Here is a 27,479-nt window from a genome sequence, read left to right as displayed (position 1 = left end):
TGGTTTCAAAGCCATGTCCTCTTTTTAAAAAAATTGTTAATGTTTATTGATATATTTTGAAACATAGTGCAAGTGGGGGGAGGGGCAGAGAAAGACAGAGACAGAGACAGAGAATCCAAAGCAGGTTCCAGGCTCTAAGCTGTCAGCACAGAGCCTGACCCGGGGCTCCAACTCATGAACCTCGAGACAATGACCTGAGCCAAAGTCAGATGCTTAACTGACTCAGCCACCCAGGCACCCCAAAAGTCATGTCCTCTTTATTCAGACCCTGCTAGGCCTCTGACCATGATATACCCTGGTGATACCTCCCTTTGATCTTGCAGCCCTTAGGCCCTAATAATTTGTGAAAGGCCTGCCACTTGTAATTTCTCAGTTAACGTCAGCTGGTATTATCATTACTACTACTGCTAATTCTCATTTTCATAATCCCCATCTTATAGGCCCCCAAAGCCCTGGGGCTTACTCTTTTGGGACTGGGGCTTGTAGATGGAGCCATTCTGCTAGGGAAGACCTCTGCACCCACAAGCCATGTGACCTTGGCTGGTCTCAATTTGCTCATCTGTAAAATGGGTTACCAATGAAACCTCCCCTCTCAATTCCACCCAGAGCTGTGCGGAGGAAGGAGACAGAACATTCTGCAGTGAAGATGTGAGTCAGGCAAACTGAGCTAAGCCTAGAACCTGGAGTTATTATTACTTGTCTGTATAATTAATTCCGGCAGGGCAGTTCTGTTTCAGGAGCCTGGCAGCCCCAAGCTGCCCAGCAAATGTCTGGGTCCGAACAGGGGGAAGGGGAGGTTAGGCAGGTGGATAGAGTGGGGCTGGGTCCCTAGGCGCCCAGGACGACGTGGTCCTGGGTTTCCCGGAACGGCGCGGGAAGGCTAGGCTACTGGTCGCTCTTGCGGCCAGGGGGCGGGGCGGGGGCGGGACGAGGAGGGCTCCGCGGCGCAGAGGCCTGGGGTGATGCCGGCGCCCCGCCCTCGTGGGCGGGTCCGGGGAGTCTTAACTCGCCCCTCGCGGCGCCGGGCCTAGGCCCTGCCAGTCATCGCCGGAGCGGTAGTGCAACCCGTGCGTCTCCGCGACCGCGTCCTCGTCCTCCCCATCCGCTTGCCCGCCCGGCCACGCCATGGAGGGCTACCATAAACCTGATCAGCAGAAGCTGCAGGCCCTGAAGGACACGGCCAACCGTCTGCGCATAAGCTCCATCCAGGCCACCACGGCGGCCGGCTCGGGGTGAGTGCCAGACGCGTGGCGGGGGAGGGCGGCGTTCCGAAGGCCGCGGTAACTGTGGGCGCGCCAGCTCCGTGTCGCTCTGCACTAAGCCTCCTCGAGGGAGGCGGCCGGGTCGCGGTCAGGTAGCAGAGGCGCGCGCCTCGCAGGGCCCGGGCCGGAGGCGCCTCCCGCCGCGGCGCGCGCTCTCTGGCCGGCTTCCATCCGGTGGGCCGCGGCTCCCGCTGCGCTCGGGCCCGCCCTGCCCCTCGCCGGGCGCCGGCTCCCTTGCTGCTCCGCGGCGCGCGGACTGCGCTTGGGAATCCGGAGCCGAGAGGGCCACTATTGTTGCACTGTGGCCGAGAGCCCGGCGCTGTGCCATGCGCTCTGCACGCGCGGCCCTTTGTGGGCGCCACCGCCAACGTTCCACCTTGCGGATGGGGAAACCGAGTCAGTTGCTCAAGGTGACACACGGCGAGGGCTGCAATTGAAATGCAAGCTGTCCTACGCGAGAGCGTCTGTTTTAACCCTTCATTTTGCAGGTTGAGTGGGGCCGGGCCCTCTCTCCGCCTCACAACCTCTCCCCTTCGCCTCTTCACGTTCCTGCCACCCTTGCTTTTGGGTCTGATTCTGGAGCAGGGGTCTGCTGAGATGCAGAGTGGGGAGGAAGTGGCCGTGTGGATGCAGAACCCTGGCACGCAGCGTGCAGGGGAGGTCTAAGACGTGACCTGCAGGCCGGAGGCGGGAGGAATGGGAGCGGGGATTTGGAAGGCTGAGAGAACCGACGATAGAGGACAAGGTCCCAGGGCATGGCCAGCCGCCAGGGGCAGGGGCGGGAGGCCCATCCCCCAACATCCTTTCCCGCCAGGCTTTCTGGCTGAGAAGGTGCTGAAAGGCTGCTGCTGATCCCAGGGAGCCGCCTCCGAAGGTAGCAGGGACATAATGACAGGGCGCTGTGCTGCTGGAGGCAGTCGGTGAGGTCCGTTGAGAGGGTGGGCCAGTGAGTTAGTTACTCCACAGGCTTTTTCACTCTGTAAAATGGGAACAGTGGTAGCTCCCACTGAAACTGGGTGGTTTCAGGGATTCCAGCACCTCCCTTGGGGCCTGGCATGAGGCTGCAGAGACTGCCCTGTGCTGAATTGATGAAGTGATCTTGAGGGTTGGGTAGGGGTGATTTTCCAGGAATCTCTCCAATCAAGCTGTGTGTTTAGAACAACCCCAAAATTCTGGCTTCTGGCCAGTGTCATACAGGGTACATTAATAAGTAAATCTCTTCTGACTTTCAGGATGGGTACTCACTCACCTTTTATGCCTTCAAGACCTCCAGTTCTCAGAAGGGATTAGACCTCCCCTGGCGGGCAGCTTCTCCTGCCCACCACCCCCCCACCCTCCCACCCACCCCCCCCCACCCGCCCCATGCATGCTTTAGAGCTGTTATTTCTATCGGGTTTATGTCAGACTTGCCCATTCTGATTGACGTCCCTTGCCTTATCGCAGTGCCTCTCCCCTGCCAGACACCTTGCAGTGCCCCTCCCCTGCCTGACACACAGTAGGTCTGCACACCCTGTGTTGCTTGCTGGGTACTACTAGATCTCCTTCCCTTGACCATTTCAGTGGGTCATTCACCCTGCAGGGCCTTATTGATCCCTACTGTGTGCTAGGACCTGTCTAGCCAGGCTCTTGGGGATCTAGCTGCAGAGACAGCAGTTACCCGACTAAGTGGTGTTACATATCTGAGCATCTTGCGAGGCTAGATATGACCTGCAGACAATTGCAGGGTCCTGCCCCCAAATGGGTATCCCTGGCATGACACAAAGCATCCTTTATTGCTAATGTTGTCTCATGCGTTTTGAGAATAACCGTATGAGATAGATGCTGTTACCTGCACACTTTACAGATGACGAAACTGAGGCTAGGGTGTTAAGTGAGCTGCCCAAGCTGCTCATTGGTGGCTAGCTATTCTGTGCTCCCAGTGAGGGGCTAGGGTTGATAGGAAGACTCATGGGGCTGGCAGGGAGTGCCAGGCTGGAGGACGGAAGTTGGGGAAAGGAGAAGGCCAGGTGCAGTAATGGCAGGTATCAGTCAAGTCAGTCTGAAGGCACTTGGAGAAATGAAGTAACATTATAATGGAAGGGGCCTCCCAGGGGGAAGTTGGAAAAGGGAAGACCAGGTGCAGTAATGGCAGATGTCACTCAGTCTGAAAGCATTTTGAGAGAAATAAGATAACATTACAGATGTTGGGGGTGGGATCAGTGGCTCTCCTGGGTCTCTGTTACGTGGTTAAAAACCTGCAGGAAGAAGATACAGTGTGTGGCCCTGGGAGACACTCAAGTTTACATTGTAATGCCTTTTAGAGGAACTCACTGAGCTCAAAAAGTGTCCAGTTGCCAAAAGGAAAAAAAAGAGCGTAGAAGACATGATTCCTGTGTTGTTTGTGAGTGTGTAAAGACGCAGGAGAGACTTAGAGAACACTTCTTTTTCAGAAGGAAGTAACACTGCTACACAACCCCTGTCACGAGGGGTGTTCGAGGGTGTGTGCTGAGCTCTGTGTGTGCACAAAAGATGGCAACAGAGGACTCTGGATGTTCACCTTGAGGCCCTACCCACTCCCCACAGGGAGTGAGGCCCTGGCCCAGTCTGGGCAGCAGCCACAGCCAAAGTGACCATCCCTTCGGGACACCCCTTTTCTGGGGAGCTTACGCCCTGGGGGAGAAACAGTGCTTCGGCCAGGTCTTTTCATGGCCCCCCACAGGGGCTGCGCTCACACGTTCTGTGTTCAGGAGGGTTCTGGATTCTCGGGAGCTTTCCCATTCGTCTGCCATCGCTGACCCCATGTCAGCTCCCCAGGCCCCAGGGAGTAAGGACACTGGCCTCTGTGTCAGAGGCGCTGAGGGACAGAGCCTCACAGAGGGCTCTTTGTGGAGGTAGCTTCAACAATGGCCAGGCTTCTCCGGGGTCCTATCCCTGCACATGCTGAGGGAACTGTGGCAGGGAGCCAGCTCATCTAGGCTTTAAAAAAGTGAAACCCGGTGGCCTTGTCAGAAGTGGCCTGGCTGCTGAGGCTGGTGATGAAGATTTTGTAGCTCTCATTGACCGGGGCTCTGGGCTGTGGCATTATCCAAATAGTGCTGAGTGCTGTTGGAGGACACCTTTAGAATTAGGCCTGAAGTGTGGGGTGGGGGGAGAGGGGGCACGATTTGTGCCTGTAGCGAGTCCCTTGGGTTCTGACCCACAGTGTTGGGAGGGATACCTGGGAATATAATGTCTGGCCAGACCTGGCTGGTGAGCAGAAGACGACAGGAACCTAATCCAGGCCCTGTTCTGAGCATCTGCAGCGTCCGACTTCAGCTCAGGTCATGATCTCCCAGTTTGTGAGTTCGAGCCCCACGTCGGGCTCTGTGCCTGGCTCTGTGTCCGGCTCAGAGCCTGGAGCCTGCTTCAGATTCTGTGTTTCAGTCTCTCTCTGCCCCTCTGCCACTTGTGCTCTGTCTCTCTCTGTCTCTCAAAAATAAATAAAAATGTGAAAAAAAAGAAAGGCCCTTCCCATCCCAGGGAAGTTTCCCCATCTTGAAAGGAGAAGTCCTTAGGTGGTTTTCAAACTGGATCCCTCACGAGTAGCCTGGGGGAACGGACTGAGCAAGCTCTGGGGTCCTGCCCTCTGCTGTTATGAGCTCCACTTTCTGGCGGTCCCTGTAACTTTGAAGTGACAGGAAAGACATACCCAGCTTTGGCATTCGAGGATGCTTTGGCTGAGTGCTCAGAGGGCCCCTTCATGGCCTAGGCCCCTTTGAGTCTCTGGCCCCATGTATGCCCTGTCTCTCTGGGCAGAAAGCTGCTGCCTGGGCCTCCTTTTCCTTGGGGGCTGCTTTCCACCCTATCCTGATGCTGATTGAGGCAAGAGCACACACAGCCCATTGAGATTTCCCCAGCAGCAGCATTTCCCAACTCAGTGTGAAAACACCAGCCTAGAGTGACTCAGTTCTTCGCCTGAGTGACCTTGGAACTCAGCAGTGCTGGTGGTCAGTGTTTCTTGAAACCAAGAACCAGCTTAAGGTCTGACTGAGATGTTCCATGGTTTCCTGTCAGCTCTGAACGCATTGTGGCCCCTGTCACAGCCCTGGTCCCTGGGCTTTACTTCCTTAGGCAGCTCTGTGGTCACTAGAGCCTGGGTCACAGCATCTGGAACTTCCATAGCTGTTCGCCCCAGATGCCTGGAGCACCCTGAGGGTGGGGGCCTGCCCGGAGGTTTCTGTGCTCTTGCGCTGACCAGTGAGGCAGAGTCTGCTCAGGCTGTTTGTGGGGGTCTAGGTGAATCACTCCAGCGGCAGGTGGGCCCGGCTGGCTGGGCCTGCACGGTTTGGGCTTCTTGTTCAGAAGTTGCACTTGTGGCCTGAATGGATCTCTGAGGGCTGTACGACGGGACAGGGAAACGCGGACATTCGAGAACTTCCTCCACTGGGGGCTCCCCACCCCTTTCCTCCTTTGAAAAACAAATCTGGGGGCACCTGGGTGGCTCAGTTGGTTAAGTGTCCGACTTCCATTCTGGTCACGGTCTGACGGTTGGTGAGTTCGAGCCCCACAGCAGGCTCTGCGCTGACAGTGAGGAGCCTGCTTGGTACTCTCTCTCCCCCCACCCCTACCGCCTCTCTGCCCCTCCCCTGTTCACTGTCTCTCTCAAAATAAATAAATAAACTTAAAAACAATCTGCAACAGCTCTATTGGGTATTATATGCAAATCATAACATTTTAAGTGTACAGGCCGTGGCTTTTAGTAAACTTAGTAAATTAACCGTGATTGACACTTCATCAGGACACTTCATCATTCCTAAAAGGCCCCTCTTGCTCATTTGCACTCACTCCCAGCTCCCAGGTGACCACTAATCTAGTTTCTGTAAATTTAATTCTTCTGGGCATTTCATATCCGTGGAATCATACATAATGAGATCTTTAGGGTCTGGTTTTTTTCACTTAGCATAATGTCTGGAAGGTCCTGCATATTGTAGCATGTGGCTGCAGCACTTAGTTATTTTTGTTGCTGAATATTCCATTGTGCGGGGATATACCACATTTTATCTGTTTAGCAGTTTCTCTTAGTATTTAAATTTTTTTTTTTTTTTTAACATTTATTTATTATTGAGAGAGAGACAGAGCGTGAGTCAGGGAGGAGCAGAGAGAGAGGGAGACACAGAATCCAAAGCAGGCTCCAGGCTTTGAGCTGTCGGCGCAGACCCTGATACGGGGCTCGAACCCACAAACCACAAAATTATGACCTGAGCTGAAGTCGGATGTTTAACCAGCTGAGCCACCCAGGCGCCCTGATTTTCTCATAGCATTTGCTTTTGTCCTAGCTCTTCTGTTGGTAGACTCTGTGACCTTGGGCAAGGCACTTCCCTTCTGTGAGCCTTAGTGGTTCCATCCTCAAAATGAGGAAGATGTTAACTTCATCTCTGATATGTTAAGTGCAAATATCGAACAACTGCCATTTTTCTGTGCACTGTGCCCAGCTCTTTACACATACACTACCTCATTCCGTGAGGTTCTGTTACTATCTCCATGTTTACCGAGGCTCAGAGAGGTCACATCCTTAGAGGCTCAGGGCCAGGATACATCATTTATTCATTTGTGCATTGTGTGCCAGGAGCTGTTCAGGCCTGAGGATACGACAGTGAAAAGGCTCAAAGTCCCTGCCTGCCCGGAGCTTGTGTTGCAGTAGGATAGACAGGCAGAAAATAGGCATGTGATGTCAGGTGGTGGCAAGTGTCAATGCGGGGAACAAGAGGTCTTTTTATTTTATTTATTTATTTATTTGTTTATTTATTTATTTAGAGAGAAAGAAAGAATCTTAAGCAGGCTCCGTGCTCAGCACGGAGCCCAACGCAGGGCTCGATCTCTTGACCATGAGATCATGAGCCGAAAATCAAGAGTTGGACGCTTAACAGACTGAGCCACTCAGCCGGCCAGAAGAGGTATTTTTAGATAATGTGGTCAGGGAGGGCTTCTCAGAGGAGGTGGCATGGGATAAAGCTGGGAAAGTCTGGAGGCAGTCTTTCCAAGCAGGAGCCAGCTAGGGCCGTCTGGGAACAGAAAGAGGTTGGGACTGCTTTCAAGGTTCACTTCCACCTTGCACCCTGGGATTCCCTCCTGAGTATTTTTGTTTAAATAAATATATGCCTAAACAAGAATGTAAATAATGCTGGGGCACTTGGGTGGCTCAGTCAGTTGGGTGTCTGACTCTTGATTTCAGCTCAGGTCATGATCTCAAAGTTCATGACCTGGAACCCCACTTTGGGATTCTATCTCCTCTCTCTCTGCCCCTCCCCTCCCCCAAATAAATAAACAAACCTTTTTTAAAAGATATATAAATAATGCACATGTTATAAATAACACACTGTATGAGCCTACCACCAGGCTTAAGAACTAGGACATTACAGTGCTTTAACATTCCTGGATGTCCCTCCTTCTCCAGAAAGAGCTACACCCTGAATTTTGCATTTTCAGCCCATTATTTTCCTTATTGTTTTAAAATATTTGTATATCTCTGTAAATAGGATGGTCTTCTCTGGTCTGCAGATCCTTCTGTAGTGCACTTTGCTCACATGTGGGTGTTGGGTCTGTCGTTCACTCATTGTCCCTGTGCTGCAATGTATTCCCTTACCTGAACATAATGTGATGAGTCTATTTTGTTGATGCACACATGGGTGGCCTCCAGGAGTAGCCATTGTAAACGATGCAGGGACAACTCCTGTGTTTCCTAGAGGACACATTTTGCTGGGGGAACGTTGCTACTAGTGGAGTTGCTGGGCCTTAGTGAATGTGCATCTGCAGCTGCTAATTGGTTTCTTTGTAACAGTTCAAAGATTACTTGGGTTTTCTATTTCTTCTGGAGTTAGTTTTGATAAGTTATTTTTTTTCTTAAACATTTTCCTGTTTTGAAACTTATTTGCGTCAGGTTGTTTAGAGTATTGTATCATCTGGTATGCCTGTCCTTCCGCTTCTGACACTGGCCTTCTATTTTTCTGGATCTTGCCTTGTCAGAAGTTTTCTAAATTTGTACTCTTTTGTTAAGAGCTATCTCTTGGCTTTGATTTTTTTTTTTCTTATTGTATATTTGCTTCCTATTTCATGAATTTCTATTTTTTATTATCTTTCTACTGTCTGAGCTCACTCCATTTTTCTAACCTTCTAAGTTGTTTCTTGACTATGGGTTTTCAACACTTGTGATTTTTACTTTCTTCATTGGGTACTTACTTCCTCTTCACAGTAGATGACTTCCTTTGTACTTTTACACGTTGGGGTCTCCCTTGGTGAGGCTGTTTGGCATCCCTGGTTTGTTCTTTTGCTGAGAAGCCTTGTGACTCCTTATGATTTGGCCCAGCTTGAGTATGGGTGGAGAAGCGTCATTTTTATGGAGACTCGAAGCCATATTGATAACGGAGAGTAGCCTAGTCAGAGGGGTGAGGGACCTTCTCTGCACTTTTCCTGCAGGGAAACTGGTGAAGATATGGAGTGCATGCTAAAGGGAAGAGAAGGGGAACACCTGGAAGAATGTGTCTTCTGCTAAGTGGGACCATTGAGACACTTAATCAGGCCTTACTCTAAGCAGCCAGTGCCCTCTTCATAGGTTAAACAAATCGAGGCTGAGAGTGGACCGTTTACTTTGGACAAACTTGTAGTCCCCATGCGTCACAGGGAGTAGGATGTAAAGTACCCTACAGCCCCCCACCCGTCTCTACCCAGTTTGTATCCATGGGTGTGTCACAACACCAGGGGTGGGGCCTCCACCCCCAGAAGTCTGCCCCCAGGCAGGCTGGGGTTGCTGGGAAAACTCAGGCCCTGAAGCCACAGACTCCATACACTGGGCCCTGAAGTCCCTGTAGTAGGTTGAGCTTACAAGTAACCATCTCCTGTGTGCTCAGCACTCTACAGTTTTCAGCCACATCTCAATCTTTGGCTTGTTTCTTTCCTCCTGCCTGCCGCATGGTCAGCAAGGCGTCATGGTCCCAGCCAGCACGTGAGGAGTTGGAGTAGCACTGAGAGGTTTGGCATCAGGTCCTCCAGCAGATGGTGTGACCAGTGGTGACAGATGCATTATGTTACCGGGCCTCCCGGCACCCACCCCGCCTCCCACCACAGCATCCCCATTTACAAGTGAAGGAGCTGAGCCTTGGGGAGGTGAAGCACTTGTTCTTTCTTTACTCTGTGGGTACCAGGCCAGCAGTGAGGCTGGGATGCAGGCTTTGGCGGGAATAACACTGTAGGCTCACTCATCATGGACCTAGCAAGGAAAGGGTAAAATCAACACTCTTCAGCTTCTGGAGTGTCTTCACGGCTGACCTTCTGCCTCCGTCCGCGTCTCCTCTGCCCAGGCCTGGGCATGCTGCCGCCACATGAAGCCCCTGTGGGGAATGTCACCTGGGTTCACATGATGGGCGGGGCGGGTTGAGCTGTTGCACCTGCCTTCCTTCCTTCTTCTCTGAGAGGTTGGCCCACTCTCCACCCGCCTCCTTCCCCAACTTCTCATCATGGGGTCATAACTTCCGAAACATGGGGTCCTCAGAGACCGGGCCACCCTGGGAGGCTCGGGAGGCCTGACATCAGCCTAACTGGTGTTGATGGGGATATCCTCCAGCTGAAGTTCAGCACAGGAATGAGGGGGGGGGGATCCTGCCGCAGAGCAAGGTTTCCTATTTACATCTCCTCACCTCCCTCTTTCAGGCCTAGTGTCTTTTCCCCATGACCAGGAGTTCATAGAGATGGCTAAGTATAAGATGATTGTGTGCCGGGAATGCGGTACTAAACCAGCATGGGCAGTTCTGGGTTTCTCTACTAATGTGTCTGCGCTGGGAGTGACTCACCCCCTAACCCAGTGGGGGGAGCAGACTAGCAGGGGAGGAGGGAGGTGCGCGTGAACTCCAGATGTTGCATGCCCCCTTGGGTTTGGCATTGGGCATGTTTCCACGTGGACCTCCGAGCAGCATCAGAGGGCTATGCTAAGCTGCATGGAGCGGGTGGCTGGGAGGCACTGGGCTCTGAGGCTAACATATTGACAAAACTGTGGACAAGGGAGGCTTCAGGACCAACCAGGAATTACAGCATGTCCCCCAGTCTCTAGCCCCAGTGCTGGGTTAATTGTGTGGGGCCCAAAGAGACCTGAACAACTCTCAGCTAAGGTAGAACCTTTGCACTTTCTGTTGTTAATGCAGGTTGTTATTTGCTCTCTCAAGTAACTGTATTTCATAGAGCAAGAGGCTAAAGAAAGGGGAGACCCCTTGACCCCACCACTCCAGGACCGGAAGGGCAGTCTCTTGTGTCAGCGCCCCCTGCAACCCTTGTTGGGTTTTCATTTTATCATGATCTTAGCCTTTGTGGAAGATGAGATTATATGTTTTGCCTTTTAAATTCTGCACAAAGGCTTGGCTTTTAATGGCTATACCAGCTTTTAAAATGCCCGTTGAAAAGCTTCCAGGTAACCAGTGATGTCTCGGAGAGCCCAAAGCCCCACTTTTCCGACTGCCGACCCCATGGACTGAGGCTGCTGGGAGATTTGTGTTCATTCTATGAGCCTTACTCCCTCACCCCCCTGCCCATGGCCTGAGAGAGCCAGCACGCTTGGCAGCCTGGGAGGGCAGGGTATCCCTCACAAGTGGGCACCGTCCTGAGCAGTGCCTCCGGGATATAGCTCACGGGTCGGACATAAAGGGGTCACTGCTTCCCGGTTGCTAAGCTCTCCCAACTGCTGTTAGGAGCCGTGAGGTAAGAACTAGGCTGTACTTTCCAGCCTCAACACTGCCTTGCACCGGGTCTATTCTGGGCCCAGTCTCCGGGGCCCCTTCTTTCTTATTCTAGTCTGGCCCCAGAAATATTCAGTTGCTGTGTCTCTGGGGACCTGGACTCTTGGGCCCCAGGAGGGTGAGACCCCGTGCCACCAATACAGCATCCTTGAGACCCCGTGCAGCCCTCCCAGGAATAGGAGCACGTGGCTCTGGTTAGCCAGGCCTGTGACTCCTTAGCACATGCACCCCCCAGGACCCCATATGTGGGCCTGAGGTGAGTGCTGTAGGTCAGAGGCCCAGGGCCATGATGCATGCGTCTGTCTCTCTCCTGGCCCACAGCCACCCCACGTCATGCTGCAGTGCCGCGGAGATCATGGCTGTCCTCTTTTTCCACACCATGCGCTACAAGCCCCTGGACCCCCGGAACCCTCACAACGACCGCTTTGTACTCTCCAAGGTAGGAGCCCAGCCTGCCAGCCTTCTCCTGGGCCAGGTGTCTCACGGGCCCTGGAATGGTGAGAAGGTGCCGGCAGCGAGTGATCTCCAAGGGGGCCTACCCCCTAGTGTAAGTCTGGCCCCGGCCCACCCTCTCCACCCACGCTCCCCGTCCACCGGCTCGGCCCAGCCCGTCTCTTGGTGTCTTTGTCTGTGCTGACCCAGCTGGCACACTAAATCCACGTTAAGAAGTAAACAACTGTTGATAGGGGACCGTGAGAATAATCTGCCAGGTGTTCTCCCCCTGTTTCGTGTCAACAGGTAGGACTCAAGTCCATGTCTGGGGTACAGCTTTGTGGCTTTGTGCACACATCTTTCTGTGCTGGGCCAGCACTCCAGGACCACTGTGTGCTCCCTGAGGAGTGGCACACCACAGCAGGGTTTGGGATGAGCCGCCCTGTCCTGCCACTCACTCATGAGAATCACAGCCACAAACTATTCCACAGACCCCTGAAATCCACCTGTACCCAGCTCTGGCCCTGTGGCCTCTGGGCTCCCAGGGCAGGCATGAGAGCTTAGAAGGCTGTCCAAGTCCGCTCACATGCCAGAAACCAGGGATTAGGGCTGCAGGCTGTCTGCTGGGGATTTGGCATCGACCGGCCCCACAGCTGTGCTCCCCCTGCACCTGTCCCGGAGCCCACTCGGCCTTGGCTGTGGGAGCTTTGAGCTGGAGAGGGATGAAGGGGGAACGTGGCCTTCACTTGCTACTGCCTGGAAGGGCCAGCAGGATCGGCCGGGCCCCGCTTTCAGTGTGTGGCAGGAACAGCCCCCAAGTCTCAGCTCCCCAGCTGATGCCCCCTCCACCGTTCATCCCCTGGCAGGGCCACGCGGCTCCCATCCTGTATGCCGTATGGGCTGAGGCCGGCTTCCTGCCTGAGGAGGAGCTGCTGAACCTGAGGAAGATCACCTCTGACTTGGACGGGCACCCTGTTCCGGTAAGCAGCCCCCACCTCGAGCAGCACAGGCCTCTGTCTCCACTTCCTATTTTTCAAGGGCTGTGGGAAAAGGGGGCAGGGTGCTCACCGAGAAACCGATGGTGTGGAAAGGGGGAAGAGGGCGTTGAGGTGAAGACGGAAGGATGTAGTGGGGGTTTCCAGGGCACGGTCTTCACCCCAAGCTGGTCCTTAAAGACAAGCAAGGTGTTTTGAGGCCCCAGCCCAGGGATCAGCTGCAGAGACGACCTCTCCTCAGGCACCACACATCCAGCCTCCTTGCCCCGCTGGGCTTCCCTGGCTGTGCAGACAGGTTCACCGGGAAGTCAGTGAGGGTGTCACAGCAGGATGCTGGTGACACCCCAGGGAAGGGTCCCAGCTTACTCCTCGAGGTGCTGGCTCCTGCGAATGTTTGGAATTCGTGGGTCACCATGAAAACTCACCCCTGTCCCTCCCACCAAGCCGGGCACCCACAAGGGTCAGATGTTTCATCAGTCTTGTCATAGACTCCTCCCGGACACTGTGTAGTAAGGTGGGTGATGTGGGAGCCTGAGGTCACACAGCAAGCTTGTGGGCAGGGCTGGCACAGTTACCGTTACAGGAGAGTGAGAGGTCATACCCTGGGTGGAGGCTGCCCGCCCTGCACCTGGATCAGCGGTGGGGGAGGGCGGGCCCACGACCGGGTTCTGGGAGGGTAGTTGGGAAATGCTATTGCCTGCTCTTTCCCCTGTGAGTAACTGTGGCTCTCTGCTATGACAGAAACAAGCTTTCACCGATGTGGCCACTGGCTCCCTGGGCCAGGGCCTTGGGGCCGCTTGTGGGATGGCCTACACGGGCAAATACTTCGACAAAGCCAGGTAACACTCGCACTCCCCAAATGCTACCCTCAGTAGTTTTGGGAGGGGTCCTCAGTGGCCCCGCCTTAACCGTTGCACCCAGGTACCTCCTCTTGGGGTGGGGAATAGAAGCTGAGTAACCATGCATGCGGGACCATGACCGGCCCCATTTCCAGATGAGGAAATAGGCTCATAGGAGCAGAGACATGCCCAGTGTCCCTTCCTAGTGACGGCAGGGCCAGGAGTGCACCGAGAGTCATTGGGCTGGTGAATTCCTGTGGCATTCCCCAAGACCAGCATCTGGACCCTGAAGTCTCAGAAGGCCCCACCCCTCCGGTGTCTGGCCACATGCCCAGCCTCGAGCCACATGCCTTCGTCGTGGGGAAGGAGATTATGTGTTCTGCAGGGTTCTGGGCATCCCTGAGCCCCACCTGTCAGCCAAAGAAGAAACAAACACTGGGGAGATTGACCTGCAGAGGGTGGGCAGAGAGGTTTGCCCCTCCAGCCCAGGGACGTGTGGAGGAGAACCCCCTTGCACCAGATCTCAGTCACAAGGCTGTGTAGTGTGGCCAGATTGGGCCTGCAGACCGGTGTCTTTATTGGTAGGAGGGGAGAAGTGTTGGCTGCGTCAGATGGTTCCTTCATTCCTTTATTGACCGGGACCCTGTGCTCAGTGCTTTCTAGGGTTTCACCTGGATAAGCCCCCTGTGGGCTGGGTGGTGACATGACTACACTTACCCCTCTCACAGATGGGAAAACTGAGGTAAAATACTTTCCTAGTGGTGGCGGCAGGATTTGCACCCAGGACCAGCATCCAGAGTGTATTAAGAGGCCCCAGGCTGCTCTGAGGGGCCCGAGGGAAGCAGATTCTGGGAGCCCGTGAGTAGGATTCCTGGAGGAGTCCCTTCCCCAGTGCCCTGCAGTCCACTGGCAGGACAAGGACCACAGCCAGGGCAGTCAAGAGGGTATGGTGGTCACTGTGGATCCAGTGGAGAGAAGGGCTACAGAGAGCCTCATAGGATGTGACACTATGTGCAGGGGAAGGGGCTCCTGGGACCGCTCTCCAGGAGGTGAGCTGAGGCTGGGGGCTTTCAGACCCTCTTGGGGCCTAGCTCAGCTCCACCAGAAGTGATTCACCATGAGGTGAAAGGCACAAAGAATGGGATGTATGTTTAAGAGTATTTTATTTGGCCCAGAACCAGAGATGTGAGTTAATTATTCCCTACAGATGCTTGAAATAATTCCCTGTGAAGGGTCATTTCCTGACCCTAACATAATGGAACAAGCCAGTGTAGGGAGAAGGGGTTTAGCTGGGTTCTCAGCAGCCAGGGCTGGCTAAGGCTCAGGCCCTTAGACTGTACCTTGTCGGGAGCGGGCGGGGATGTCAAGGGAATTACCCGGCTCCCGGAGGTAGTGTCCTGATCCGAATAGATCTGGCCTCGGGTCACGTCTCTCCTGTCATTCAACCAAGAAACATACGTCAAGTTGGCTCACTTTCATTTCTCTTTTAAATAATTTTGTTTGAGTTGTCGAGTACAGTTACAGCTCATGTGAAAAATATGGAACAGCATTAAAAAGAAATGAACCGTTTTCCTAGTCTCAGCTACCTCCCATTTGAATCTCATTTAATGTACCATATTTCCTCCATGTTATTGAGAGAAGAAACTTAGAAATTTGTAATCTTAGTATGTATACAATTTTACATTCTGCTTTTTAGAAAAATCTAAGCATCGTGAATATTTCTCCCTTAACTGTCAAGAGCTAGTTTTTTGCTTTTTTTTTTTTTTAATGTTTATATTATTTTTGAGAGAGAGACAGAACGCAAGCGGGGGAGGGGCAGAAGGAAAGGAGACACAGAATCCAAAGTGGGCTCCAGGCTCTGAGCTGTCAGCGCAGAGCCTGACGCGGGGCTCGAACCCACAAGCCATGAGATCATGACCTGAGCTGAAGTCGGATGCTTAACCAACTGAGCCACCCAGGTGCCCTGAGAGCTAGTTTTAATGATTGCGTAGTGTTCTCTTTTATGGATATAAACCTGTTAGGCAGTCCTGTTGTTGGACATTTGAGGTGCTCTTCAGATAACCTCTGCAGCAAAGGTAGGCCTCTCTTTAGGGTTCCTTCTCTTCAGGGTAGTTCACGACCATGGGCATTTGCAGCCCCCTCTCCAAATCTAGCAACTTCAGTACAGAGCCTCAGGGTTAGCCCCAGCTTCTGTGGGGCCCCTTTCCTGCTCACGGGCTTCCAAGTGTCTCCTCAGGACCTTAGCATGCCCTCCTGATCTGAGCCTGAGGCTACGCTCCACCCTTGGCCCCAGTGTGACTTCCCTAGAAGTGGGCTTGGCCTTGGGAAGGCAGCCAGTGTGCTTCCGTGCAGTCTCCTGGGGAAGTCAGGTTCCCTACCAGTCTCCATCAGGCTCCTCACTTTCTGGAGCTTCTGTAACAGATGCGACCCCTGCAGCATCTCTGGGCCCCCTTGCAGCCTGCAGAGGGGACAGGAGACCAGCGTGGGGACAGAACACAGCTTCAGACAGGCCTTTTCGAATGTGGGCCCTGAAACTCCTGCTCTTGGCCCAGGACCCAGCGGCCTGGTCTGCTGGAGGCCACAGAAGGGAAGGCATGGGCAGAGGGAGGATGCTGGAGCCCTCCCTGACCTGGCGGCCTGCAGAAGTGCTGAGTCATGCTGACAGCACACCCCGGCTGTCCCCGCCTCTTTTCCAGCTCCCCTGCCTTGGCCTGGAAGTCGGAGGCCCTGAAGCTAGAACAGTTCAGCTGCGGCCCACTCCAGGGCTTGCCTGCTGCAGCAGCAGGCAGCTGTGTCCCCTCTGAGCCTCACTCCCTGGGGCCACACAGCTGGACCCCAGGCCAGGAAAGGGAAGGATCTCCATGTCCTGTCACTGCTTCCTCTGTGTATGTTCCTAGACAGCAAGGAATGAACAGTGTGGGCTAAGGTCCCCAGCTACGTGATCTTTAGACAAGACCCTCGATTTTTGAGCCTGTTTTCTTGTCCGTGTGATTTGGGAACAGCAAGTACACTTACCTCAAGGACAGGGCTACTCAGTACAGGGAACCCCTAGGTGCCACACACAGGCCCGTGGATGATGAGGTCATTGGATCTAACACCTGTGGCCGCTACCCCTCAGCCACCTCCGTCCCCCCACATCTCAGAGTCTCTGAACTGGTGTCCCTTCCTCTAGCCTCATCCCCTTGGCTCCACCCTCCTGGGATCTAAGGAAGGCTCTGTTCACTAGGTAAATTGCCCCCAAGTTCAGTGCTCTTTTTGTCAGGTAGCACTGCCTTTGAAGCCATCATGGTTGCCTTGTGGACTCAGGACAAGGCCCCCAGGACAGAGAAAGGGCTAGGCCTAGCGTGAGTCTTGGGGTGAGAAGCAGCCTTGGAGCCTCAGGGAGAGCCCGTCCTAGGATGCACTGTTCCCACCGTGATCCCGGTCCTCAGATGCCCCTGTTAGTGACCCTTCTCCCACCTGACAAATTGCCCTGGGATGCTCCTGGTGCCATGTCTCGGCCTCCCCATCCTGCCCCTGGGATCGAGTCCCCAGGGCTCCCCAACATTACTAGTTCCTGGGCAGGTGGAGAGAAGTAGACCCACCCCATGCAGGTATCTCAAGTCCCGTGCCCCCAGTGAGAGTAACCCCACCAACTGTTCATTTACTCAGCAGAGCCCTGGGTGTGGCCCCAGCTGGGCAGCAGGGACCTGACGGATGGCACTGTCGGATGTCTTGTGCGGCTGCTGTGCCCTTCTCTGGGGACAGCTCTCCAGGAGGGACGGGCTGGGAGCACGGGGCCCCAGATGAGGGGTTAGCCTCTGACCCACTTCCTTTCTGCAGCTACCGCGTCTACTGCATGATGGGAGACGGGGAGCTGTCGGAGGGCTCTGTGTGGGAGGCCATGGCCTTCGCCAGCATCTACAAGCTGGACAACCTGATTGCCATTCTTGACATCAACCGCCTGGGCCAGAGCGACCCCACCCCGCTGCAGCACCAGGTGGACGTCTACCAGAAGCGTTGCGAGGCCTTTGGGTAAGTACAGGGAGGGCTGTGGCCTGAGCACGCTCACGGCAAAGGAGCCATCCCAGCTGGAATCTTTTCAGGTTCAGGGGCTGAGTCAGCTGCGAGCCAAGCCCCATCTAAAGGAGGTGTCTGTTTTTCAGCGTTCGACTCAAAATTTCAGACTTAAACTAGCAACCCAGGCCTCCAGCTGGAGTTGTGGGCTGAGGCCCAGTGTGAGTGAGTTCCTTTATTGGTGAGGCTGTGGGACATGATTGTTCTCGAGGGGTTTGAGCATCCGTCCGGTGGCCACTACCTGTGTGTGGCCCTAGCCAGCCTGAAGGGCAGAAGCAGGCCCCCTCTCCTGGTGAAGTGGGAAACACGGGGTTTTCAGATTTCCTCGAGGGGCCATGAATGGTTGGGAATTTGGGGTCACGTACTCCCAAGCAGGGAGGCCATCTGGGTGGGTGTTAGCCAAGGGGGGCCCTCACCTCAGTGTCCCTCCCCTGACCCAAATAAAAGCTGTGCTGTGGTTGAGGCTCTAGGGAACCCAGGCCCCCGCACTCATCCTCTGCTGAGGAGGCCCTGGGCTGGGGCTGTGCAGGGTTCCAGGGGCCAAGGGCCTCCAGGGCCGCTCTTGTAGAGGAGTCTACCTGGCAGAGGTCAAAGGTGGGATTGCAGTCTGTGGTTACATAGCAGCCACAGGTTGTTCTCTCTGGTGACTGACAGAGGAGGACACTGGGCCGCCAGTGTCTCTAGAGCCTCCTCAGGCCGTGTTGGCTGAGGACTTGCAGCATAACCCTGGCAGTGTCCCTGGGTCTGTGTCCATAACCTGTGTCCACAAGTCCTGGTTGTGTCAACAACTTGCATTGTGAACTTGGGCAGGCAGGCTTGTTCCATCCTCGGTGCCTCAGTTCATGTGTCTATAAAATGGGAGAAACAGAGTGCCTGGGTGGCTCAGTCGGTTAAGTGTCTGACTTCAGCTCAGGTCATGATCTCGTGATCTGTGAGTTGGAGCCATGCGTCAGGCTCTGTGCTGACAGCTCAGAGCCTGGAGCTATTTCAGATTCTGTGTCCCCACCTCTCTCTGCCTCCCCCCGCCCCATCTCTCAGAAATAATAAACATTAAAAAAAAAAGTCTTTACATTAAAAAAAAAAAAATTGGGGAAACAACAGTACCCAGCCCAAGGGATTGTGGTGAGGCTGCAGTGGGTTCATACGTGTGGTGCTCAGTGAGCACCCACAGAGTGCGCACTCCGGACACGTTAGCTGCTATTTTATTGCTACTAATTTGATTGCTGTTGATTGCTACTGGAGTCCCAGAAATGAGGGCCTGAGAGAGAAAGTTCGGCCTGCCCAGGCTTCTTCCCTTCTATCTTTGTCAGCCTGGCTCACTTTGTAAGTGTTTCCAGCACCACATCCAGCATTTATGGAGTGATGTGTTCCCTGAATAAAAGGCCAACAGCAGACACATTCCAGACCCAGTGCATTGTCCCCAATGCAGCTTTCAGGAAATGAGTAGATTTCAGGGAACCGAGTAGATCAGAAACGAAAGAGAAAATAAATGGACCAAGCTTTGCAATACTTAGGAAAGAGAAAGAAAATCTATTCAGAGGCAAATAAGAGGACGTAAAAGAATGTGTACAAAGGAGAAAGAAAAAGAGAAAATGAAACCAAAAGTGGGAACAGAAAGTCCACAGTCTTTTTTTTTTCTTTTTTTAATGTTTATTTTTGAGAAAGAGCAAGTGGAGGAGGGGCAGAGAGAGATAAGGAGACAATCGGTAGCAGGCCCCTGGAGGTCGGTGCAGAGCCTGATGTGGAGCTCGAACTCCCTAACCAGGGGTCATGACCTGAGCTGAAATCAAGGGTTGGATGCCCAATCGACTGAGCCACCCAGGCGCCCCTGACACTCTTCAGTGTTTCCCAGCCTATGGCTGTGCAGCAGAGTGAGGGCAGCCCCTCGGGGGGTGGGCCCCGTCCCTCACTGCTCACTCTCCTTCCTCTGTCCCCAGCTGGCACACCGTCATCGTGGATGGACACAGCGTGGAGGAGCTGTGCAAGGCCTTTGGCCAGGCCAAGCACCAGCCGACGGCCATCATCGCCAAGACCTTCAAGGGCCGGGGGATCTCAGGTCTGTCTGCACACCCTGCCTCGCTCACCCCACCCCTGGGACCAGGCCCTGTGGCCAGTGGAGGCAGTAGGGCTTTCCACAGGTGGGGGTGGTCTCCGAGGTCCTGTGTCTGGGGTAGTACTGACCCTTTGCCACCTTACACCGCATGCACCTGGCTGGGGAAGGGGGGTCAGGCGATGCTGTGCTCTGAGAAGTGACTCGGTGGTCAGCGTGGCTGAGCCAGGATTGAAGCCCAGGTTGGGCAGGAGGAGAGGAGGGCCTGCAGGAGGACTCACGAGTGACACAGTCCCCCACACCCTTCCTGGTTGTCATCTGCACGGCATCCTTGGCAGCTCTCGCCATCTGCCCTGAGTGGAAGGGCTGGCGCAGAGGGCCCAGAGAACCTGGGAAGACCGGGTAAAGTGCGTCCAGAGTCCTGTATGAGCAGAGGGCCTGGAAGGGTCTGGAAGATGTTCCTGGCTGGGCCTGAGAGCATGATGCAGGTGTAAGCCTCCTCCCCAGCACTCAGGCTCCTGGGGCTCCAGACCCCTCGGGCTGAGGCAGCCCTGGCCCATGGTAGACATGGGAAAACATGGCTAGAAGTGGTCAGGGAACTTGCCCAGGGACATGGGGCCTAACTGTAGACCTCGGGCCAGCTTCCCTGTGCCACGTGCTGTGGCAGCCCACCTGCCCACGTGGACTCGGGAAATGAGGACAAGTACTGCTGTGTGGGAGAAGGTGCGTGGGTCTGGAGCCTTCTGGTGGGGGGTGGACATCAAGGAGAAGACCCTTGGGATCCTCCCCACCCCAGTGCTGCTGCCTGGCACTGATGCCTCAGGTGTTACCATCAAGTGGGATCTGGAAACCGCAAAGCTTCTGGGGCAGGTGGTGGTCTGTGGGGGTGCTGCATGCTATGTGGGAGGGTCAGTCCTTGGCTCTGCCTGGGCCGCAGTGACCTCAGAGGAGGGGGCTCTTAAGCCTTGCTGGTCCTCACACAGCAAGGCAGCATGGTGAGGAACGTGCCTGGGTGCCATTCTGCTGCACACCAGTGTGTTGGGTGACCTTGACCGTGCTCCCTCTGCTCTGGGCCTCAGCTTTGCCTCTCTCATGGGCAGCATTCCTCCTGACCAACCCATTCAACAAACTGAGTAGGTTTCTACAACAGATCCCTCCCTGCATGTAGGGAGGCAGTACAGCGGCCCATGCATGCTCCCCTCCCCCGTTGGCTGTGGGCTCCTGGAGAACTGCCGGCTACTTGGTGGGCACTAGGCATGTGGACTCATGGTCACCACGATCCTCTTTTCCTGACCCCCGTAGCTCCCAGCACAGGGCTCTGCCTCACTGGGGCAGCAACCTTCCTGCCCTGTATTTTCTCCTCCAGGGAGGCCTCCTGGCCTGCCCTCAACTGGTGGAGCGGTTTCCTGGCCCTCGGGAACTACTGTCTTACTGGGCCCTCTGCCCTCCTCTGTTGCACCCACAGGCATAGAGGACAAGGAGGCTTGGCATGGGAAGCCCCTCCCCAAAAACATGGCCGATCAGATTGTCCAGGAAATCTGCAGCCAGATCCAGAGCACGAAGAAGATCCTCGTGACTCCCCCACAAGAGGATGCCCCCTTAGTGGACATCACCAACATCCGCATGCCCAGCCCACCCAGCTACAAAGTTGGCGACAAGGTACAGAGTTGGGCCTTGCTTTTCTGGCCTGGCTGGCGTAGTCGTCGTTCTCTGGTTTCCAGAGCCTGGGGCCGAGATGTGTCTCTGGGAGGCTCAGAAAGGGAGAGAAGAGGGATTTGCTGGTGAGGAGGAACCCTGAGGTGTTGGTCCTGCCATTTCCTCCGTGGGGACTGCCAGCTCTGGAACTATTTACCTGCACAGGCTCAGAGAGGACAAGAGACTTGCCCAGTCACACAGCAACCTACTGGTAGTGCTGGGATCAAAGCCCACAGCACTGAGTGTCTCTCCATCCCTGGCCCTTCACCCTGAGTCCCTAGGTCTGAGCTCAGGACTCTTCCCCCCCCACCCCCCACCCTCTGGTGTGTGGCCTAGCAGAGCCTCAGCAGGCCTGTCCTGCTCCAGGGCCCTCCCCTGTGTGAACCATTACCAGGCTTTATGACTCCCAGGCCCTCTGTGTATTCCTGTGTGGAGTAGGGTAGATTCATGGACCTCTGCCACAGGAGTGGGGGGATCTGTTAGAACATCTGCAGCTTGGAGGGCTCACAGCTGGGCTCAGGACAAGAGGCTGCAGGCACTTCCAAGACCTGTAGAAGTTCTCGTTGGCAACCTTACAGAACTTAAATTTCCATGGGACTGGGTGTTGCCGGGCTTCCTTTTTCTGCCCCTATTGTTCTCCTTTTCCTCCCTAAAAGTTGCAGCCCCTCCGCTGAGGCCAAGCCAGGCTTCAGGCCATCCCGGTGCTCAGAGCCCTCATGCTCTATCCCCCACAGATAGCTACCCGCAAGGCCTATGGACAGGCCCTGGCGAAGCTGGGCCGCGTCAACGACCGCATCATCGCCCTGGATGGGGATACCAAGAATTCCACCTTCTCAGAGATCTTCAAAAAGGAGCACCCAGACCGATTCATTGAGTGCTACATTGCTGAGCAGAACATGGTGGGTGCTGGGGTAGGCAGGCGGGCACAGAGCCAGCCACAGCCTTGGGGCTGAGGTCCTCCTGTTCCCCTGGGGCAGCTATGTTGGCAGTGTTAGGTGCCTCCTGGAGGCCATCCCAGAGAGACCACAGGAACCGCCAAGACCTGGCATTGACCTTGAGTACTGTAGTGGCAAGGGAGAGGGATGTGCCCGTGATCGTCGGGTGCACATATCCCGGATGAGGGTACAGACGGGACCTGAGTGAGACTGCGGTCACACGCAGGAAATGCGGTGTGGAGGCCACACGTGCTGGTGAAAGGCGTGCAAGGCTTGTCTCTTGGGGTAAAGGGCCTTCCAGGTGGTAGGACAGGCACAGTCACAGGCTGGAACATAATGGGTCCAACAGCCCTGGTCCTCTGGCCAAACTGCCCAGCCTGGCCTACAAGCCCCCAGAGACTGGGAGCTTCCTCTGTCTGAAGGCCATCTGGCCCTACCCTATCCAAAATTCTTTCTCCCACTGAACTTGAAGTTCTGTCTCTGAGGCTTCTAGTCTGGGCAGCTGGAGGGTCCAGACCAAACTGGCAGGGTGTGTGGGCTGGCGTGGGTCCAGGGGCTGGGGAGGGACGACTCACATCAGGAGGCAGCCAGTTTGGAACCACTGCCTGCATTCGGTGCTTCTAAGCAGGGATTTGGGTCTAGTACTTCCTCAGGCATAAAGAGGGTTGGGGAGGACTGGTGTCTGTAGAGGGCTGGGGGTTGGCCAGGAAGATGGGGCCTGGGGTTTTGCAGAACCCCAGGAAAGAACATCTGTGTCCAAGTTTATTAGCCTACCCTCTGCAAGGTCTTGCTTATTTGCTAGAAAAAAAATCCCCAGGAAAGTAATTTTAAGAGAATTTTTGACGTGGCTATTCCAAGTCAAAGGAGTTTGATGTTCAGAGACAGACTGTGGAATCTGTGGGTACCCAGGGATCTCTTGCATGAGGAGAAGGGACTTCACTTACTAGGATGACTGAATCCTCCGACCCTCAAGAGGGGTGAGACGTTCTGGGCTCTCCGGCCACCCTCTCCCCCATCTTTGGGGCCGACACTGACCACCCCCCTACCTGCTTCCCAGGTGAGTGTCGCCGTGGGCTGTGCCACACGCAACCGGACAGTGCCCTTCTGCAGCGCTTTCGGGGCCTTCTTCACACGGGCCTTCGACCAGATTCGCATGGCGGCCATCTCTGAGAGCAACATCAATTTCTGTGGCTCCCACTGTGGTGTGTCCATCGGTGAGTTGAACGGGGCCAGGACGCTTGCACCTGTAACTTCCCCAGACTTTCAGATCAGGAGGTTGGGGGTCCAGGATTCCATTCCATGGGTGGGGGGCTTATTTCAGTTGTATCCTTTCCCACACCCCAGGGGAAGACGGGCCCTCTCAGATGGCTCTGGAAGATCTGGCCATGTTTCGGTCAATCCCCACTGCAACCGTCTTTTACCCAAGTGATGGTGTGTCTACGGAAAAGGCAGTGGAATTAGCAGCCAATACAAAGGTTGGTCACATGGCTATTCTTTTTTTTTTTTTAATGTTTGTTTATTTTTGAGAGCAAGTGGGACAGAGGATCTGAAGTGGGCTCCGTGCTGACAGCAGAGAGCCTGGTGCAGGTCTTAAACCCACGAACCGAACCACGAGATCACGACCTGAGCCAAAGTCAGACACTTAACCGACTGAGCCACCCACAGGGCCTGGTCGGTCACGTGGCTATTCTTGACCAGTATGGGGGGGGGGGGTGGTGTCAGCATGCCAGCCAAGAGCTGGTCTGGTCATTGACTGCCCCACAGTGGTGTCTCCTGACCTTGCCACTGGTGTTTGTAGTTTGTAGAGGTTAGATCAGGAAAAACAAAATACACATGCCCCTTCCTGCCACATAGCAGACATTGCTAACCCAGCACCGTACTCTCCTCGCTGAGAATCTGCAGCTCCTGCACCATCGGGCCGTTGACGCCTGTCTGCTCCCCTGAGCTGGGCTCTCCAACACCGAAAGAATGGGCTGAGTAACGTGGTTTTGACCAAGAGCCACAATGCCGTAGACCGGGGTGCCCCCATGGGTCCCCTTCCTTTGCCAGATGCCCTCTGGGGGAAAGCCCGACTTAGAGACCAGCCTACCTGAAAGAAAAGCCATTTTCTGTCTGGGGCCTGGGGCTGGCCAAGCTGCTGGGCTGCTCTCGCTCAGGAGGAGTGTCTGGAGAGGTCCACTCTGTTGAGGAACGACAGTCCCTTTTCCTACTGGAGGGGCAGCCAGCATGAGGTGGCTTGTCACACACCCAGGGGGGGACAGCATGGTGGAGATTTGCAAATGAGGAAGGCTGGCCTTTCTAGAAGGAATCCGCTCCCTGAGGTTGGCCGTGCCGCATCCTATAATCCTTTGTCATTCTGCTCTGTTCCAGGGTATCTGCTTCATCCGGACCAGTCGCCCAGAAAACGCCATCATCTATAACAGCAATGAGGATTTCCAAATCAAACAAGCCAAGGTCAGTGCCATACATGCCCCAGTGAGATCCCCAAAGCATGCCCGAAGCCAGGGCTCACCCCGGGCCACCAATCCCTGAGCCTCATTGGCATCCATGTCCTCCCCAGGTGGTCCTGAAGAGCAAGGATGACCAGGTGACTGTGATTGGGGCCGGGGTGACCCTGCACGAGGCCTTGGCTGCTGCCGACCTACTGAAGAAAGGTGAGGAGGGAGGGACCCAGCAGGTCCCAGGTCGGGTGCCGATGGTGTACTAGGTCTTGGGGGTGAGAATGAGTCTCCTTGAATTAAATGGTAGTAATAAAAGCCACCTTTTGAGCACTTGTGACTATGTGGCCAGCATGATGCTAAACGCTGGGGCTGCAGTGGCCATAGGCCCAGGGCCACAGGGCAGGACTTGAGGTGCCTCAGCACGGGGGTCAGAGCAGAGGTCTAGAGCCTGCCAATAGGCCTGAATTGCCACTTAGTGGGGGCACTGGTTATTAAGCATCACCATGCCTCAGTTTCCCCATCCATAAAATAGAGATACTATTACTTTTCCGGTGGGGCTGTCCTGAGGATTTAATAAATGTGACCTAGCATTGTTATCACTGCAGCCTCACAGATGTTAGCTACTGATACAGTAGGGGAATTAGCCCCCACCCACACCACAGAATCGCAACAGACGCCTCATCGTAGCCGTGCTGAGCAGGAAGGAGAAGGCAGATGTGGGTGTCCTTAGGAAAATGACCTCAGATGTGGGTAGGAACTGATAAGCAGAGAGGCCCAGGCAGAAGGAACAGTGTGTACAGAGCTCCAAGTTGCTGGAGAGAAGCCAGGGGCAGCCCAGCCCTGTCAGGGATGGAGACCCAGGGGGAAGACTTGAAGCAGGCACGGGACAGACTTGTCCTTCTGAGGCCATTCTGCCGGGTCCCCGCCTGACCTGGCACCTGGGCCTGCAGCCACCGCACCCCGTGAGCTCCGGCCCTGTCTCGCGTCAGACACCTGGAGCTGTCCTCTGGCTTTCCCTGTATCTTCGAAGGTACCTGGGAGGATGAAGCAAAACTGTGCAGGTCCCTGCCGTGCCACTCCGCACTCTTTGGTGGTGCAAAGGCTGGGATCTCCTGACCCAGGATATGAGGGAAGAGAGAGGGGCGCTTCTGTTCCCCAAGACCAGATGCTCCTAAACCAGGGGGTGCGGGATGGGCCCAGAGGATGTGGGCATCACAGATCAGCAGAGATAGAGGGCAAGCCACTGAGGGTTGGCAAACACTAGCCAGGTGGAGGGAACAGAGGGACGGAGGATGCAGGCCTGTAACTGTGCAGCAACTCTTCAGACACCTCCGCCTGCCCCCACCTATCAGAGGACACACCCACAGCATCCAGCACATTCTGCTCAAACCGCGCCCTTGTGTTTTCTCCCCTCACAGAGAAGATCAACATTCGTGTGTTGGACCCCTTCACCATCAAGCCCCTGGACAGGAATCTCATTCTCAGCAGCGCCCGAGCTACCAAGGGGAGGATCCTCACCGTGGAGGACCATTACTACGAAGGTGACGAGCCTGAGCTAGAGAGGCAGGGGCAGACGGGTCAGGGGAGGGCCAGGGCCACAGGACCACAGTCAGAGGGCTGGACGTCTCTCCGTCCCCCGCCCCAGGAGACCCAGAGCCGTCCTACGGAGCAGCTAGCACTTGGCCTCTTAACGGGCCCCAGGCTTGGCCAGGGACCCAGCAAACGCAGCTGCTGGCATGGCTCCTTGGAGCCCCTGCCACCCAGGGAGCCCGTGAGGATCTTGACCTTGCCTCTAAGAGTAGAAAAGGTGGCCTGTGTCCCTGACATAGTTGGGCGTTAAGGCTGTTGTACGGGATCACACTGGGAAAGCAACACAGAATCTCTGTCTCGTACGGTCCTGTGCACAGCAGCCCCTCACTAGCACACTCCATGTGTCCTCCAGGACAGGCTCCACTCCAGGGGAAGAGATGGGCCTAGTCTCTGGGATCAAGTCCAGATGCTCATTCGTTTATAACTGCTGCCCAGAGGATGGTGTTAAAAATGATACAGAGGCTGCATTTGGGCCTATGATAAAACAGAAGTATCGTGAGTGATTGGTGATGTCTGCTCTGGCCGCAGGCCTGGGGGAGGGTGTATGTGTGCGGTCTCTGTCATCCTTGGGTAAAGGAATAAACTCAGGTTAGCAGAGGGCCGGGGAGGAGGTGCCCACTGCTCACCCTGAGGCCCACGTCACCTGACTCGCCTCCTTTCCTTTACCCAGGTGGCATAGGTGAGGCAGTGTCCTCCGCCTTAGTGGGTGAGCCTGGCATCACTGTCTCCCGCCTCGCCGTTGGCGAGGTACCAAGAAGTGGGAAGCCAGCTGAGCTGCTGAAGATGTTTGGCATCGACAGGGATGCCATTGCACAAGCTGTGAGGGACCTCGTCGCCAAGGCCTAGTAAGGGTAAAGTGTGCAAAGGGTTCTACACATTCCCGAGATTCTGGCAAAGGTGCTCAAAGATGTAGTGAGAGGAGTAATAAATTTATGTTTTGAGAAAAAAATGAATAATCCCTGAAGTGTTTATTTGATGTGCATGCAGCCAGTGCCGGTAGAGGGCGAGGGAAGGCATCTGGGTCTTGGTCAGTCACCTCCCCTGGGCCCAGCATCTGCCCTCAACCACCAGAACTGCTCCTGCCCCCAGACACCGCCAGACAACGTTAAACTGCAGCCTGCCTTCCAGCCCAGAGGCCACAACGCAATCTCACCTCACCCTCAGCCCGCGGGCTCCGTGGAGGTGAGGGAGCCTCCTCCCAGTCTGGAGGGCCCCTCAGGGCCGCCTCACCTTCCTCACAGCCCTGTGGTCAGAGGTCTCCCTGGGTAGGGAGGCGCATTTGTTTATTGTCCCAGCTCCTCAGGTCCTCTTAACGAGTAGCCTCAGAGAAGCAGAGAGAAACAGGGCAGTCCCTCTCCTGGGGAAGGTCACCCCCTCAGGTTGGCATCAGAGCGGCAGGTGGTGAGGCAAACGAGGAGGCCCAGCTGCGACCCGGCACCACAGACCA

At 55.1% G+C, this 27,479-nt stretch overlaps 1 protein-coding gene across 3 annotated transcripts; it reads left to right on the top strand.

The window, feature by feature from the left end:
* The first annotated feature begins 1,009 nt into the window (after nt 1-1,009).
* Nucleotides 1,010-26,985, top strand: TKT (transketolase). Of its 3 annotated transcripts, none has more exons than XM_023249714.2 (15): nt 1,085-1,232; nt 9,924-9,969; nt 11,321-11,438; nt 12,298-12,411; nt 13,168-13,265; nt 17,088-17,279; nt 19,259-19,377; nt 20,837-21,030; nt 21,801-21,965; nt 23,059-23,215; nt 23,346-23,476; nt 24,372-24,455; nt 24,562-24,655; nt 25,861-25,983; nt 26,703-26,985. In XM_023249714.2, exons 2-15 carry the CDS (start codon nt 9,962-9,964, stop codon nt 26,876-26,878), a joined length of 1,773 nt encoding a protein of 590 aa, XP_023105482.1. In that variant the 5' UTR covers nt 1,085-1,232; nt 9,924-9,961; the 3' UTR covers nt 26,879-26,985. The 3 variants fall into 3 exon arrangements, with proteins under 3 accessions (XP_023105481.1, XP_023105482.1, XP_019678430.1); XM_019822871.2 differs by lacking the exon at nt 1,085-1,232 and adding an exon at nt 9,284-9,380; XM_023249713.2 differs by lacking the exon at nt 9,924-9,969 and having other exon boundaries at nt 1,010-1,232.
* The last annotated feature ends 494 nt before the right edge of the window (nt 26,986-27,479 follow it).

Source organism: Felis catus, chromosome A2, assembly GCF_018350175.1.
Source record: "Felis catus isolate Fca126 chromosome A2, F.catus_Fca126_mat1.0, whole genome shotgun sequence".
In the NCBI taxonomy this organism is placed as follows: Eukaryota; Metazoa; Chordata; class Mammalia; order Carnivora; family Felidae; genus Felis; species Felis catus.
This window is presented reverse-complemented; position numbering and strand designations above follow the sequence as displayed.